Consider the following 18,323-nt stretch of genomic DNA (forward strand, 5'->3'; position numbering starts at 1 on the left):
TAAAGCTCCACACAAATATGCGTACACAGGAACGCTTATGCACCTTCAAATGTCCATCCCGAGATTTAGAGAGTATAAATAAGTGGATTTATATGATACCCCAAGAGATAGCCTATAGAAGTTATTTCTTACTCTTTATAAAGCAAGATTTGTGTTAATCTATCATTTCTAAATTCTATTGTTAGTTAAGCTACAAGAAAATTACTGCACCATGATATTTATTTTTGCAAAACATTTTATTATATAAGAAACCATTTTGAAAGCCATAACACATTTTTAAAGGCCACTTCAACAAATGGAATATAAATCATCCGTGTAGCTCTGTGTAGCCATGTGTAGCTCTGTCTACTTCCTCACTACATAACTGTTTGTATTCATTTGGGGAAACTTTAAAGATGATGAACAGACAAGATAAGTGAATTATAGAAACGATAATTTTTGTTTTCTTACAATAGTTTGTTGTGCAGTGGTAAGGGATGTTAAATTGTAACCTGGTTGTGATCGTGATGAGTTGTCTAAACCCCTATCTTCTCGCATCTTTAATTCTAGAATCATATCTACTTGTTTGAAGAGTGGTTAGATCCAGCTATGTGTAGTCACATAATCTGCTGAAAGTATTAAGTAAACCTAAGGTGGCGAGCAAGCAGAATCGTTAGCAGGCCGAGCAAAATGAATAGTGGCTTTTGTCGACCTTTAGGTTCTGAGTTTGAATTCCGCCGAACTCTACTTTGCCTTTCACTCTTTCGCGGTCGATAGAATAAGTACCAGTTGAACCCTGGGGTCGATGTAATTGACTTACCCCTCCCCAGAATTGTTGTCCTTGTGCCAAAATTCGAAACAAATATGAGGGAAACCTGTCTCTAACCATATATCTTATTGTCTGAAAATTACGGATCTATTAAGTAAGGTAGCTCTAGTTGATCTAAAACAGGATAGTTACAAGTGAAACGTCATTGATCGTAGGTCTACTCTATATGTCTAGCATATGACCTAAACAATTGTTTTACTCACCGGACTCACTTTTATCAGCTGTCCTCTCATACAATACCACATATGTCATTTAGACTTTTATAAATATTTGTCAAACAGTTTTGTAAACGTAACGCAAAATAAACTTCAATTTACAAACTACTTCTAATCTCGAATTCAATTTCGTAGAAGATATGAAAAGTAAAAATAAAGCGTTTATAATTGTCCATATTATATTGAGGTTTTCAATAAAATTTATTCTTTGGATGGTAGCTTTCGTTGTAACCAGCTCATAAACATATTGGGAGTACTATTAATATCACATAAGTTAAGGACAACAAATACATGTATAATATAAACTTTTGTAAAGATTATTAAAAGTATTAATATTAATGATAATCCTCTCTTTCTCTCAGTTTGTATACATACATACACACATACATATACAGAGTTCGATGGGTAAATTGTCGCAATTTTACGCGCATGCGCATTGTTTTTGATTTTGTCGACTACAAAGTATAGTAGGTCCGGGTGGGCAACGTCTGTAAGAAAAAAAACACCATGACGCAGTTCACTCTGTCAGAAATTTGGATAGGACATGCTGTACTGCTTGGCATTCGTGCCGGAAGCTCCAATACGAGCATTTTAGAGTGTTTGGGATGTCAATCTGAGGACAGTGCAGAGTATTTGGAAAGAGTTGAATGAGTCTAATGGTGATTACGAAGGCAGGGCAGCTCCAAAATCTCACTCCGATCGTTCTGATAAGAAACGAACTCCTGAATTTGTTGGTGAGATCCAGGCCATGATTGACAACGATTCCTCCAAGTCAATCAGGCCCATCACCAGGGACATGGGAGTGTCTGAGTTTCTTATCAGGCAGATGAAAGACAGCACTACGGAGCTTTTGAATAAACTCAAGCATCTGCTCCAACCGAACATACTTTGCTTTGTCTGGGACGAGAAAAATTTCTCCGAGGATCAGATGGTGAACACACGGAACAACTGTTGGTTTACCGTATCCCCCAAAACATGTACCGAGAGTAATAAAAATCAAACATCCAGTCAGCATCATGGTCTTTTGAGTGATCAATAGTGATGGCAACGTTATGCCTTCATTTATCTACCCACACCTAACTCCCCAGACTGCAACCCCACTTGATTATTATGTGTGGGACACAGTTGAGCGAGAGACCAAGAAAACTCCTTGTAACACCAAAAATGAACTGAAGGCAAGGATTATGTCAGTATTCACCAACTTAAACAAGGAGATCGTCCAGAAGATTTGCAGGAGATTCTGAAGTCGTCTGGAGACCGTAATTGAAGTCAATGGCAGTTTTATTGAATAAATTTGCTCTTTAATATTTCAAGATAATTCAAAGAAATTTTGGTAAATATATCTGTTAAAAATGAGAGGTCAGTGTTATGTTCAGTTTTATCGTTATTTAGACGACAGTTTATCACCGCACCCTGTATATATATATATATATATATATATATAATATATATATATATAATATATATATATATATATATATATATGGGTGTGTGTGTGTGCAGAGAGAGAGGGGTGAGGGAGAGAGCGGAGGATGGTAAAATAGGTGCCATAAATCAAAAGAGCAATGTTCAATATTTGGAAATAAAGTAAATTATTTTAATAATTAGTGTGGAATCAATCAAAATATACACTGGCAGAAAAAATGGATTGGATCAAATCTATAATACCACTGACGTCAACAGGATCTCAACAAGAGTACGTATGAAAGAATTGGGCTAATTTCTGATTTACTTCCAAATCCATTTCCTCCATACATAGAGCTGTTGAGAACGAGCAGTTATAAATCTGACAACATTATGCTCAGTGCTAGATTTGACCCAATACTGTATGAATTTTGGCAGGAGTTTAATTGAAATTCAAATGTACTTCAAGTGATTCCATACTGTAATTATAAAGTTTATACATAGTCGTGTGTGTGTGTGGTGTGTGTGTGTGTGTGGTGTGTGTGTGTGTGTGTGTGTGTGTGTATGTGTGTGTGTGTGTGTATGAAATATTGATAAGTATATATATATATATATATATATATATATATATATTGCCTCGAATTGTGTGAATGTGAATAGAATAAAAAATCAGTTTAATAAAGTTAAAACAGTTTGGTTTTCACAACTCAACTGTCAGTTAAACACATTTGAAATATGATGAGTACACTATGTATGAAAGCGCTAATTTTGTTAAAATACCATAATAAAAAACGTGAAAACCAGACTGTTTTAACTTTATTCAATTGATATATATATACATATATATACATAAATGTTTTCGAGTATAATTTATGAACTCACATTGTAATGTATTAGAAACAACCAATGTTATATATATATATTTAAAAGTTTAATTAGAGGTATAGCAATAGCTTTGAAGATTCTATAGAAGTTAAATAAAGCGCTTACCACGGCGTAATATTTTGCCAAAAGATCGCCTAGCCGTGGTACAGTTCCAGTGCCGTGCGGCGAATTGATATTGACATTCAGACAGTGCTAACTTTGCACCTTTAGCAATCTCACGAACAATTTCTTGTTCTTTTCTGCAAATTCTTCGTTGTTTACCTTCAAGTCGCCGGCTTTTTCGGCATATTGCATTTGGATCCATATCAAGAGGACTACCAACTGCCCTGCATTGTAAAATAAAAGACGATGTATGAATATATTTAATGATTTCTAGTAAATACAATAGATTTGCCAATACGTATTATAACTATATATATATATAGTTGAAATTTATAGAAAAACAAAAGACGAAGACAGGTGTATGAAGAAGAAGCAGGTGTATTAGTTTGATGCTCGGAAAAATGAAAATATTTTACGTTTCGAGCCTACGCTCTTCAACAGAAAGGAATAAGAGAAAATAAACAGAGAGAGAATGAACAATTTTTAAAAAATATATACGTAAATGTAGAACGTTGAAATGAGTGCTCAACACTGCATAGGTGGATATATAATTTCTTTATTTGTAAATTAAATTATTTGTGAATTAAATTATATATCCACAAATTATATATAGCACTCATTTCATGGTTCTACATTTTACGTGTCAAAGCTTCCGACGTATACAAACACCGGTTAAGCACTGAAAACGAACAAAGGATCAAAACAACCATATATATATATATATATAATATATATATATATATATATATATATATATATATGAATATGTTTCACATACACTAATACACTCACACACATACATATATATGTATATACTTTAACACAGGCATACACACACAAATACACACACGCAGACACAATCACGCACGCACACACATACACACACACACACACACACACACACACACACAGATAAGCATAGCATTAACAAAACATTACGCATTTTAGAAAAAGTTATAACTGTGGATTTGTATAGCAAAAGGCATTTGAGTGGTGGAATATGACAATATTTCATTAAAATATCAGAATCAAATTTTAGAAAAATAGAAATATAACATGAAATAGATCAAAATACTGAATATCAACATTGTTTTCAAATTTTGTTACAAGACGAGCAACATCGAGGAAAGGGCTAAGTTGATTACATTGACCCCAGTACTAATTTTATCGACCCCAAAAGGAGAAAAGGTAAACTCGACTTCGGCAGAATTAGAACTCAGAGCGTAAAATCGGACGAGATGTGGCTAAGCATTTAGCCCAGCATGTTAATACGGTTGTGTACTGTGTTTATGTAGTGTAAATGTCTATGGATTTGTTTTACTGTCTGACAAGAAAGAGTTTCTCGCTATTAATGCGTGCGAATATGTATATTCATGGATGTTGTGTTGGTGTAATGAAAGTGCTTTGTTCATTAAGTATGATTGTATGTATATGTGTGCGTCTTTGAATGATATTCAGTTGAAATGACAAGGAAAAATGATAGTGCTTGGTGTGTATGTGTGTGTGTGGAAGTAGTTTGTTCTTTTAACGTTAATATGCCTTGTGTTAAGTTAAGTTAATTTTTTGGCTCAAAAAGCAAAAGCAAGGCCATGTAGGGGGACATGGAGTTATGTACAGGGTGGTGTTCATGCAAAGTGTTCAGGCCATTTGTGGTCAAGGGAGACGTCGAACCGAGCGGTCGTCGGCATCTTCACTATCTCGTCCGGCAGCTTATTCCACGGATCCGCAACCCGGACGGAGAAAGCCCCTCTCCTTCGATTGAGATGAAATCGTCGCAGATAGAGCTTTTCGGAGTGACCCCGCAGCCGACGCTCTGGAGCAGGAGTGAAGAACAGCTCTTTCGAGAGGTTACACTTTCCGCTTATGATGTTGTGTAGCATGGGGTGTGTGAATACGAATTGGTTTTATATTGTGTTAAAAGGTCTATAGGTATGTGCACTCATGAGTATTACTATGAAATTGGCTGTTCAAAGATATGGAAGTACGATAGGAAGAAGAGTAGGACGATAAAGTTTATTACCGTTTCAGTTTACAAGGTAGCAGTCAGTGAACTTGCGTATATGTGCACTGCTATATGGATATGTTGTGTTCCCGATAGCGTACCAGTTTGTCAGCTGGCAGCGTATTTCTGTTTGGGTTATTATGAGTATATTCCTGTGTTTGTATATTTTAATATACGAGAGTGATTTATCGTAATGATAATACCATATAAACCGCGAGCGCAGTTTATATGGTACTATCGTGCATGTAAGAGTAAGAGCTATAGGTTTGCATGTGCGATGTGGTCTATTACTTTCTGTGTGTGCGTGCGCGCGCGTCCAAATAGTTACTGCTTGAGTTTTGGGATTTGGTTGGCAATATTCTTTACATAAATGCGTGTGTTGAGGCATATTCTGTTGTGTCTGAGAAGATTCATTCGCTTTTAGTTCCTTATTATTTAACACACTCACCGGTAAAGTTTCCACTCATTTGCTTTTTGCAACCTTTTCAATAGTCATTGACTGTCTATTATCCGAGTTGCGTTCTTTTTGTTTGTTTGTGCGCATGTGTGAGGGTCAGTCAGTTTGCGCATACACAGGTATGTATGTATGTATGTATGTATGTATGTATGTATGTATGTATGTATGTATGTATGTATATACGTATGCATGTAAGTGTGTGTATGTATGCGTACGTATAATCTATGTATGTGTGTACGTTTGAATGTATGTATTCTGCTTGTGTGTTTTTAAGTGTGTATGCCTGTTTGTACCCCTGTTTCCTTGTTGTGTATGTTTGTAAATACGTTGGTGTGTAATTGTGTTCCTACGTTTGGCTTCCGTATTAACTTATGTATGAACGCTGTTCTATCGATGTACGAGATTGTATGTGGGTGTATATGCATCTCTTGTTATAGTGTATGTGCGTGTACGTTTGAACGGAAGTGATGTTTGTACTTATGCTTCAAATTATGTATATAGTAACTGAGTGTATTTTTCATATATATATATATATATATATATATATATACACACACACACACAAATGCTCTAATATCTATACAGCCTTGTTTTTTTTTAATCTCATTACGCAAAATATTCATATATATATATATATATATTATATATATATATATACTTCATATATGGTAAAATTATAAACAGGGCAAATTTTAGTCATTTCTCCGCAAACTGAAAAAAAGTGACGAACAATCTTAATCGATTTTCGAACCTTATTGGGTTCTCATCTGAGTCATCCTCATCATTCTTACAGTCTCCAGAGGAAAAGGAAGCCAAACTGTTTATATACTCAACAAATGCAGCAGTTACTCTGTGCAGGAGTCCCTAATGTGCATACCGAAAGTGCTTAACACTCAATAAATACCAGTGGCCTGTCAACGGGGATCTTAGTCCACACAGCATCAAGGTATGATATAATAAATATGTAATATATGGTGTAATTATATATATATATATAATATATATATATATATATATTATATATATATATATATATATAAAGTAAACACCACTGAAATACAGTATACTGTAATACAGTATACTCACGTCTATGAGCGTACACTAACACATTTAACGGTTGAACTACAAAATAGTGCGTAGGATTTATAGTTCAATAAAACTCCATTGAAGAAAGAATTCGAGGGATGCTCGTGCGACACAAACCACATCTTCAGTAAAAGGTAAAAAGGATGGACGAGCAACCATAATACCACAACGAGCCTTCAAAGTGTTCTATCCATTGTAGAACATCTGTTTTTGCCAGAGAGAATTGTATGTTGTTTACGTCATAAGAATTTACAAACTTCGAAAGATATGAAATAGTTTTTGTTAAACAGTGGAACTCGAATGAGATAAAGCTATAAATAATAGCGTGTAGAATAGTGGTCAAAAGCCATTCTATACGCAGATATATGAAATTAAGTAAATGAATATTTTTCAAGCATTTATAACATGAAGCGTCCTATACATAGAAGCCATCACTGCCAAGTTTGTGTGCAAACCAGATCTACTTACAGGCGATTGTTGTTAAACAACACAACCTGCATATACAAGGAACAAATGCAAATATATACAATAAGATCAATGACGAAGCAAAAGCACAAGCAACACATTTTGATATTGCAGATCATGCTTAATGCCTCAATACACGCAGGCCTAATATAACATTAAAGAACCACACTGAATTCATAAAGGTTTTTTGAATGCTCTTTAACTTGTAAAAACTGTACCACAAAAGCGAGGGATTTTTTTTTTATTATGGCATTATTTTTTCTTTAGAAACCAGCCTTCCTTGCTACATTTAGATAGCATACAACCTTGATAGTTGTTTTGTTAAAGCCACTATAGTTTATTATAAGAAATCTTTAAGCACAACCAGAAATTTGTAAACGCTCATGTATATATATTTTTTTTTGTTCATCCATTAATAAGAAAATACATGAATATACATACAGGTAGATGAATATGTGTGTGCGTGTGTGTATACGTGCGTGCGTGTGTGTATACGTGTGTGCGTGCGTGCATCTGTGTGTAAGTGCGCGCGCTCATGTGCCCATAAGTTTTCCCCTTTGTCCTGTTTCTGTCAATCCAGGGTTTCGTGTTTACCAATAAATGAATAAAAAATATTTAGAACATTTTCTATGAACACTATGAAAACTTCAAGCTGCGTTAAATGCGTATCTGTGCGTTAACGAACCGTTTGTTCCCGCTTTCCCAATCACTTATATAACTTATCTAGTCTACTTGCGGTTTGTTGTTCAAATTTCAGCTCGTTTGCTGGATATAATATCCTTTTAGAGAAAACTGTTCGCTAAACAATTTCTTCATTCAGAATACCGTTCGTATATGCTCTTCCAGCACTTAGTTCTTAATTTATTCGTGGTTTGTTGTTGAAATTTCAGATCTTTAAGCAAAAGTCATACGCGTGAATAGTGTGTTCGTAGTTCATTAATCAAATTTCAGCTCGTTATGCGAGTTTAATTTTCGTTCATATATCGGTGTCCCACTGTGTGTTTGTGTGTGTGTGCACGCGCGCGCACTTGTGTATCATATAAATAGTTTGGAGGATCGTAATCAACGAAACCAGAGAAAAGAAGGTTCTGCCCATCTCAATGAAAAACGAATGCATCAAGGCCTTCGATGTAACGCAGTTGTATAATGCTATCAAGAGGGAAGTTTGGAGTCAACTTGAAAAGGATGATAAAGAATGCAATTCACTGGTCCAGAAAATGAAAACCTACTCGTAGACGATAAAAGCTAGAAGCCAGTAGGAATCTGATGGAAGAATCTCGAAGGAGACGAATCAATTGCTAGAGAAACGGAAAAGTATGAAGGGGAAAATCAAAGACGACCTCAAGTATACTCTAAAAAGAATACTCTAAAAAGATGTGCGAGAGAGCTGCTGGTACTCTATAGGTAAGAGATGACGGCGCTCAAGAGCAAGGACGGGTTCATGAAGATAAATAAAGAAAAGATAGAAGAGGTATGTAAAACTACTTCGACTTTTTTAGATCCTCGGTGAAGATCGATCCTCCATCATCGCAAATGGTGAAAGAAGTGCTACCTATTCTTTTCAGGGGCATTGAGAATGTCCTGAAGCAGATGAAAATAGACAAAAAACTTGAAAAGATAGCATAACAACAAAGATATTAAGGCGCAGTGGTGATGACCTGCGGAAAATTCTCCTTCTACAATTCAGTCTCTGTCTGAGGGAGAAGTTCTTGCTGTAGAAAGAACCGAATAAAATCTTGCTTCTTAAAAATGGTGGTGAAAAAGATTTAAGAAAATATCGACCAATATGCCTCTTGTCTCACCTCTAAAAGCTGTTTGCACTGGTCATTGTCACTAGACTCTCGAATCATCTCGATGACCAGCAGCCAAAGGAGCAAGCAGGTTTCTGTAAGAACTGCAGCACCATTGGTCACATATTTACTCTAACACAGCTCATACATTGTTCGAAAGAATAGAAGCTGCCTCTGTGCATCATTTTTGTCGACCACCAAAAAGCCCTTCGATAGTGTTGAAACGAGCGCGGAGTTGAAATCTTTGGAAATACAAGATGTCGAAGCGCAATACACCAATCTGCTCAGGGATGCGAACTCTGGGTGCACCATGATGTAGTTCTACTATCTCCACCATTAAGAGTTCCAGTTGGGAAGGACGTAAACAAGGAAATACCTATTTCTTTATTACCCACAAGGGGCTAAACATAGAGGGGACAAACAAGGACAGACATAGGTATTAAGTCGATTACATCGACGCCAGTGCGTAACTGGTGCTTAATTTATCGACCCCGAAAGGATGAAAGGCAAAGTCGACCTCGGCGGAATTTGAACTCACAATGTAACGGCAGACGAAATACTGCAAAACATTTCACCCGGCGTGCTAACGCTTCTGCCAGTTCGCCGGAAATACCATCGCTATGGAGCTCTTCGGCACGTGTCTAGAAATGGTCATCATAGACATTGATTAGACACGCAGTCTAAACATCAACGACGAATTACTAACACCCTCCGATTCCCAGATGACGTCGTACCCATCGCTAAAACCATAGATCAACGGCAGGCTACGCTGAAAAAGCTTGATGACCATAGCTCAGCCGTTAGCCTTAAAAGGAAAAGCATGAAAACAAAATACATCTAATCGAAAACTTAGCACATGGCTGAATAGAGGTGGCAAGAGATGAAATCGAGGCGATAAAGGAGTATATTCACTTGGGACACATAGTAAATATGTGAGGTGTTATGAACGCTGATATCTCGAAGAGAGCAAGGGCAGAGTGTAAGGCGTTTGCCTCAATAAAAGGTGTGCTCAAAGTAAAGCTCGACAAGACAATACATGCCAGACACTTCTACCTGAGTTCTCATATACAAGTGAGATGTGGGCTACAACGAAGATAGAAAAGCGATTGGCTACGATACAAAGAGCAATGGAAAGATCCATGCTAGGAATATCATTACGAGGACATATCTGAAATGAGATAGTTCGGGAATGGAGTGGAGTGAATGACGTGATTGCAGGAGACCCTAAGTAGAAATCTCACTGGAATGGACATGTAGCAAAGGCTCACCGACAACAGGTGGACCAGTGCAGTTACCGAGTGGTATCCAAAAAATCGGAAAAGGTCATTCGGAAGGCCTCCACGACAATGGGTAAACGATTTAGTCAAACGATTTGGGCCAAGACGTTAAAGAATGGCGAAATCAAGAAAGAATTGGAAGAGTATTGTGATTAGCGATATATAACATCCAATGATTTTGTCGAAATAGTGTGCTACAGTAATATTGGTTTAAAATTTTATCACACAGCCAGCAATTTCGAGGGGGTGGGTAAATCGACTACATCGACCCAGGTCCTCAGCTATACTCATTTTATCGACCCTAAAAGGATGAAAGATAAAGTCGAGCACAGCGGAATTTGAACTAAGCATGTTAAAACTGACGAAATGTATTTTGCCTGGCGTGATAACAATTCCGCCAGCTCGCTGTCTTACAGTGATACAGTAATATTGGAACTGTACCTGTTTAACAAATGACTATCAGTTATATCTTCGATATGTTATTATACGCCTTCATTAATACTCACAGTTTTTAGTGTAGTCCTTAAGAGCAACGTATATGAAAGAGAAATCTGAAGCTTTCCTGCCCCTCTTAATTTGAAAGTCGGTTACTCACGAATATAAGTTGCAAGGTTTTTCTTTCCTAATCGTTTCTCACTCTATTTCTGTTTTCGCACGTTTCTTTTATAGTTACCTTCAAATTTAAGCATGTCAGTTAAGTATATGAACTGTGTGCTGGCTATTTTATTGTTGCTGAGATTAGAACATTTCGGCCTTCTTCAATTTTGCAGTTTGGTTTTTAGACACACGGTTATTTGATGTCTTCTAATTTCAATTCCTCTGTCTTCGATCTTCATCTCCATCATATATTTTTAGACTTACTTTATCGCCTAATGGCTTTTGACCTTTTCTGCAGAGTTTGATCACCTCCTATACCAACACCTTAGAAGCATCATGGTATCTGATGTGACCTTTTAAACCAGACAATGTTCTGAAAAGGCACCCACATAGATTGTACATCCCATGTGGACCACAAAGAGCTGTCAATAAGTTCTGATCTTTGTGGATCTTAAAATGTCTTTTGAGGACTCCGTTAGATTTGCAAACCTTCTGGCACACATTGCATTCACAAGTGTGCACAGACATATAGGCAGAGTAGTTGATGAATATTCGTTTTTCACGGGTTTGCAAATGAGATTTGAGCTCAACGAAAGAGAGGCATGGTCTGTCAAAAAAAAGTTCACACAAAAAGGTCATTGTAATACACCTTCTCAATCGTAGCATTCTTCCTTAGACCTCTTTTGAGTCTTGCATTATCCTGGCCTCTTCAAATGCTTTCACTCCACTCCACACTTTTGTTCGCCATCCAACTCGATCCGAAGCAAGGGTTTCTATGTCAAGGGTTTCACACACATATGCATACATATACACACGCACACACACATACATATATATATACATACATATACATAGACATAGACATATATATATATACGTATATATACATATATATATATATATATATATATATATATATACGTATATATATATATATATATATATATATATATATATATATATATATAATATATATATAAATATACACATATATACATATACATATATACACACATATATATGCATAAATATATATATAAATATACACATATATACATATATATACATATATATACACACATATATATGCATAAATATATAAATAAATATACAGATATATACATATATATACATATATATACACATATATATACACATATATATACACACACATATATATATATTTATACATATATACACACACATATATAAAGATTCATATATATACATATGAGAGAAGAGAGAGAGAGAGAGACGAGAAAAAGAAAGAGAGCGATGTGTCCATATTTTTCATCGTTGTCAAACTTTTCCCTATAAAAATTAATATGTACTCTGCTAAGAAGTAATGTGAATTCCTTCAGTATTATATTAATTCGTGTTTATAAATAACTTCAGTTACAAATCAGCATTAATATATGTACGATGAGAGAGAGAGGAAGAGGAGGAGAGAGGGGTCCGAAAAAATGAGGATATATATATATATATATATATATATATAGGCGCAGGAGTGGCTGTGTGGTAAGTAGCTTGCTAACCAACCACACGGTTGCGGGTTCAGTCCCACTGCGTGGCATCTTGGGCAAGTGTCTTCTGCTATAGCCCCGGGCCGACCAATGCCTTGTGAGTGGATTTGGTAGACGGAAACTGAAAGAAGCCTGTCGTATATATGTATATATATATGTATGCGTGTGTTTGTGTGTCTGTGTTTGTCCCCCTAGCATTGCTTGACAACCGATGCTGGTGTATCTAGGTCCCCGTCACTTAGCGGTTCGGCAAAAAGAGACCGATAGAATAAGTACTAAAAGGTGGTGCTCCAGCATGGCCGCAGTCAAATGACTGAAACAAGTAAAAGAGTAAAGAGAGTAAAGAGTATATATATGCGCATGAATGCGTGGGCGCGCGTGCTTCTGATTTGGAATTAAAAATATATTAGATGAAAATTGAGCAGATTAATGTGCCAGTTTGTGGTGTAGGAATTATGTTTGTGCAAATGGTATTGCGGAGTCTTTTAAATCCCCTGAATGTTGTTGAATTTGTAGTTATGTTTGATGTTGCTGAAGTACGTTTCGTTTTGCGATGATATGGACATCCTAAGCAATGTATTTCTGGTGTGATTTCTAATTATGAAGCGTGGGTCACTGGGTAAGGTATGTATATATGTATCGTATATACTTATTGTTCTTTTTGTATCGGAATTGTCGTAAGTGGTTTGGGGTGAAACGTTGAGCGAGTCAACTTTTAATATTGTTCTTTTACTATGATGTTGAAATACGCTTTAGCAGAGTACACATTCATTAATTTTTACAAGGAAAAGTTTGACAATGATTTCGAAACAGAAAAATTAATACATCTCTCCATATACATGCATGCATGCATGCATACATACATACATACATACATACATACAAACATACATACACACATACATACATACATACATACATACATACATACATACATACATACATACAAACATGCATACATACATACATACATACATACATACATACATACATACATACATACATACATACATACATACATACATACATACATACATACATACATGCATACATACATACGTACGTACGTACATTAAAGTGATTAGCAATTTCAGCTGCGATGACCTTCGTTTGCAGAAGCAGTACTTAGCCCGTCTCTAAACCTGTATTTTCTTTCGTATTTGCTGGATATGATTGATGCGTGTGAATTGTTTAACTGTGTCCCATATTTACCATGTTCGCTAATGCCTCAGCAGTAATTATGCTAACTTATTTTTTAATTATTTATTGAGGATTTTGCGGTATTATTTGGGACAAAATATTTGTCAGTTAGATTTACAGAGTTATTTCAAGACTCGTAAGTGAAGCGATGCTTTATTTGCAAATAAACTCGTCCGAATTTATTCTTTCAGATTTTTATTTACTGATACTTAAGGACAGAATTGCAGCAAATAGGCAAATCGTTAGAACAGCCTTATGATATTCATTTCGTTACACTTATGCTCCCTATTCAAATCCCGCCGAAGTCTGCTTTTCCTTTTATGCTTTGGTAAATAGGGTTCCGGTGTAGGGCAATGGATTGGTGTAATCAAAGCGCTGGACAAATCCCTTCTACTGTTTGTTCTGACTCATTGCGTTCTGAGCTCAAATTCTGCCACTTATCTCTTCGTTGTGGTTAACGTGTACTTCAGGATCCTTTTAATGGCAAGCGGCAGCATCTCACTTCCTGCACAAAGGTGGATACATGCTAGGACGGAAAAATATTTTGGAAAAAATTTTAATATGCTAAGCCCGAATGAATAAAATTTTTCTACTTAGAATAACGAGGCTCTTTTTTATTTGGAGGGGTACTTTGTAACATAGCAACCAGGTCCAAGTGAGTAAACATAACCGAATACGACACATATTTTAAAGTACTTTTGTAGATGAGCGGAAAATTTTGTATTGAAAAACTGCCCATATACAGCAATTGCTTATAATTTACATAGACAAATGAAATATGCATTTAAGTTGTTTTTTTTATATAAATTAGTAAAGGAAATACGAATAGATAATTTTGATCAAGTAAAAATACAATACTGCTGTTATTTAAAATGTGTACTATTTCCATGAAGAATATTGTTTAAAAAATCAATATTAGAAAATCAGTATTAGAAATCAGTATATTAGTTATAATGTAACAAACGTTGGAATCTCTGGTGTATTACTAAGTTAGAAATCAAATAAATAGTTTTAATATATTGAAATTAAATAGAATAAAAACATGTTTTATACAACTTCATTTATTTTATGGCAATTCTTTATAAAAATAGAATTACGTATGCACACTATATTAGCATTTTTATGTTATATTGAAACCATTTTGAAAGTCATTCGTATTTAGATTGACAAATCTACAATTTAATAAGGACAAAAATATCTGAGAGTAAAGGACACAAGCTGCAAATTTGTATAGGTATAGCATGCTGACACGGACAACACCAATTACATTTTAGCCTATTCAAAGGCAAAAGTAAAATTAGATTTCAGTCACTCTCAAGTCAAAAGCCACAACAAAACAAAGAAAAAATCATCAGAGCTACAACCATTTTTAGAATGTTCTCTTCTATTAAAGGACACTGTCACTGATAAAGTTTGTTGTGACAACCCTTAAAGAGGGTGAGGAAATTAAGTAGTAGTTCAGAATGTTCGACTTAGCTTTCAACTCATCATTAAAAATAAGTGCGAGAAATACACTGAATCGAAACAATACCCAATATCGCCGGTTGTTAACTGATTTTTATGATTGTTGTTATTCTGTATCAAATCTATTAGTCATCACTAAAATTAAGTCTTGAAGGAAATTTGCACTTAAGCAGGAAATGAACGTTGATATAAACTATTATATCATAAAATCAAAGTAAATTATAGTGAAGCATTATTTTTAGCTATACCAAAATATGTATGCAGGCTCAAATACGTGATATTTTTTCTGGCAAACAAATCATGTTATATAAACCTAAGTACTTAACTCTTATTTTATTTATGACCTCATTGAACACTCTTGGTGAGATTCCTTTGAACGTAAAACATAAAGGGATGTCACCAAACACCATGAGCTTTTAATCAGCTGATTTACGAAAATCTTTCATCAATCATTCTGCGTATGATATTAATATGAATACGATTGTACAATGTTTGTAAATTATTATATCTCTTTTTCTTTGAACGTATATATATATATTTTCACAAAGGAGTGAAGTGGTTTAATTTTTAGGTATCAAAATGTTTTAAAAAGCTGTCTCTGAGGAAACATCCTAAACTGTCTTCTTCGTTTGTTTGAAATGCCGAACATGGATTTACATAGTTTATGAGTAAAGTGGGCGCTAGCATACTTGATGTATTAATCAATGAAAAGTGAAAAACCATTATCTAAATAACTAATTTTGGTGAACATAGAATTCAGTAGGAAGGAAGTCTGATCTTTAGCTGCGTTATGATAACGCCGGACATATATCTTCATTATTAGACCTCTTCAACAATGCAGTCTGATAGCGAGCGACTGTTAGGTCTCAGAACTTAGAGATAAAGAGGTTTCTTTTCCAAAAAAACGTCCGAAAAAGTTACCCAGGGACGTCTAATATATGGAAACTAGATGATAAAGTAAGTATTAAAATACTCGTAAGCCAAGTAACTTTAATTGAAATTATACATTTATTGACGAGAACAGTCATTATCTAAATGGATAATTCCTATCAATAAAGGTAAGGGAAATAACTCCGAAGTTTTAATTATAATTAATTGAGTATGAAATGCAGTGGTGAGTGAATATGATCTTTAGTAGAATGGAGACAACTCTGAACAAATTTAACTTTGATAGCCAACATATAAATCTTAGAAAATAAATAGAACAGATATATACTTACATGGAGTCTGCGACATGCAGGAGCAGTGCCGTACTTATTTCGCTTAAGGTACTATGGAAAGAGATAGAAACGAAAGTGGAAAGCCGAAGAATAATAAAAGTAACAGAAACACGCACGCACACACACGCGCACAAACACACAGTGTTCCACATACATACAGAATCATTCCAACTCACGTAAAGTATACTACTATATATATACACCCATGCATAAACATACATACGAACATGTGTATGTTTGTCTGTGTGTTGTTTACAAATGATTGTTAAACTGGATTATCACCTGCGTAATGATTTCGTGCTGTTTTGTGCTAGTCTAGTGTACCCGTCGGTGAGACTGTAATATTCTTTCCTTTTACTTGTTTCAGTCATTTAACTGCGGCCATGCTGAGGCACCTCCTTTAAGGGTTTTAGTCGGAAAAATCGATCACAGGGCTTATTTTTGAAGCCTAGTACTTATTCAATCGGTCTTTTTGCCGAACCGCTAGGTTATGGGGACGTAAACGCACCAACATTGGTTGTCAACAGATGGGGCGGGGGACAACCATAGACACGAAAACACACACATGAATATATATATTAAATTAGAGATAAAACCACTATTAGGCAAATCAAACAATGAAAAACCCTGTAAGCTTGGATTTACTCCCTAATATTATTATTATATATATATATATACCTGCCTTCGTCTTTTGTTTATTTTCATAAAGCTTCCCGTTATATATATATATATATATATATATATATATATATATATATATATATATATATATATATATACGACGGGCTACTTTCAGTTTCCGTCTACCACATTCAACCACTAGACTATGGTCGGCCCGAGGCGATAATAGAAGACCTATGCCAAAGTGCCACACAGTGGGATTTAACCCGGAACCATGTGTTTAGAAAGACTCACTGGTGGTTCATCTGACTAACGCCAAACACATGAAACCCTTAGGTATGAGGAGATAATCCAGTTTACCGACAGAAACACTAACAGTTTTAACAACGGTGCGTATCAAACACTTTGCTTTTGGTACGAACACTATACATTCATACATACATACATACATACATACATACATACATACATACATATATATATATATATATATATATATGTATGTATATATATTTCTTTACTACCCACAAGGGGCTAAACATAGAGGGGACAAACAAGGACAAACAAAGGGATTAAATCGATTACATCGACCCCAGTGGGAAACTGGTACTTAATTTATCGACCCCGAAAGGATGAAAGGTAAAGTCGACCTCGGCGGAATTTGAACTCAGACCGTAACGACAGACGAAATACTGCTAAGCATTTCGCCCGGCGCGCTAACGTTTCTGCCAGCTATATATATATACCCACACATAGACACATAGACACATAGACACACACACACACACACCACACACACACACACACACACACACACACATATGTATAATAAAGACATATATATGTGTATATGTATGTACACGCAGACATACATATAGAGTTTTTTTTTTAAAATGCGCACAAAACATCTTCGTTTGACGCTTGAACTAAGAAATAAAATTAATTATATTCAATTGTCTATTAAATGTAAACTACGCTGAAAAGAAAACTGATTAACTGTTTGTTTAGTGGATATAGCAAATGAATGACTAACTGTAATAATGTGAAACATGAAAGAAATAAACTTTTAAGAAGGCCTATTGTGGGGAAATATGAGACTCGATTCTCCAGAGCAGTGCTTCTAATAAAAACGGGAGCCATATTTTCAGCTCAAATCACGTTTCATAAAACATTGCGCCTGGTTATAATATAAAAATCATTGCTGTTT

The 18,323-nt window shown here is 35.3% G+C and overlaps 1 protein-coding gene and 1 long non-coding RNA gene across 5 annotated transcripts in view; one reads left to right on the plus strand and one right to left on the minus strand.

Annotated features, from left to right (window-relative positions):
* Positions 1-18,323, minus strand: part of LOC115223602 (protein Wnt-6-like) — an 89,723-nt gene that overhangs the window by 22,759 nt on the left and 48,641 nt on the right. For 2 of the 3 annotated variants that reach the window (XM_029794257.2, XM_036512406.1), the window contains exons 2-3: positions 16,496-16,546; positions 3,418-3,638 (exon numbers count right to left, since the gene is read on the minus strand). In XM_029794257.2, the coding sequence (XP_029650117.1) occupies positions 3,418-3,638; positions 16,496-16,546 (272 nt within the window). The remainder of the gene's footprint in view (positions 1-3,417; positions 3,639-16,495; positions 16,547-18,323) is intronic. The other variant, XM_036512407.1, reaches the window with a different exon arrangement.
* Positions 1-18,323, plus strand: part of LOC118767595 — a 169,249-nt gene that overhangs the window by 12,603 nt on the left and 138,323 nt on the right. The window lies entirely within an intron of this gene.

This window comes from Octopus sinensis, linkage group LG23 (genome assembly GCF_006345805.1).
Source record: "Octopus sinensis linkage group LG23, ASM634580v1, whole genome shotgun sequence".
Lineage (NCBI taxonomy): Eukaryota > Metazoa > Mollusca > Cephalopoda > Octopoda > Octopodidae > Octopus > Octopus sinensis.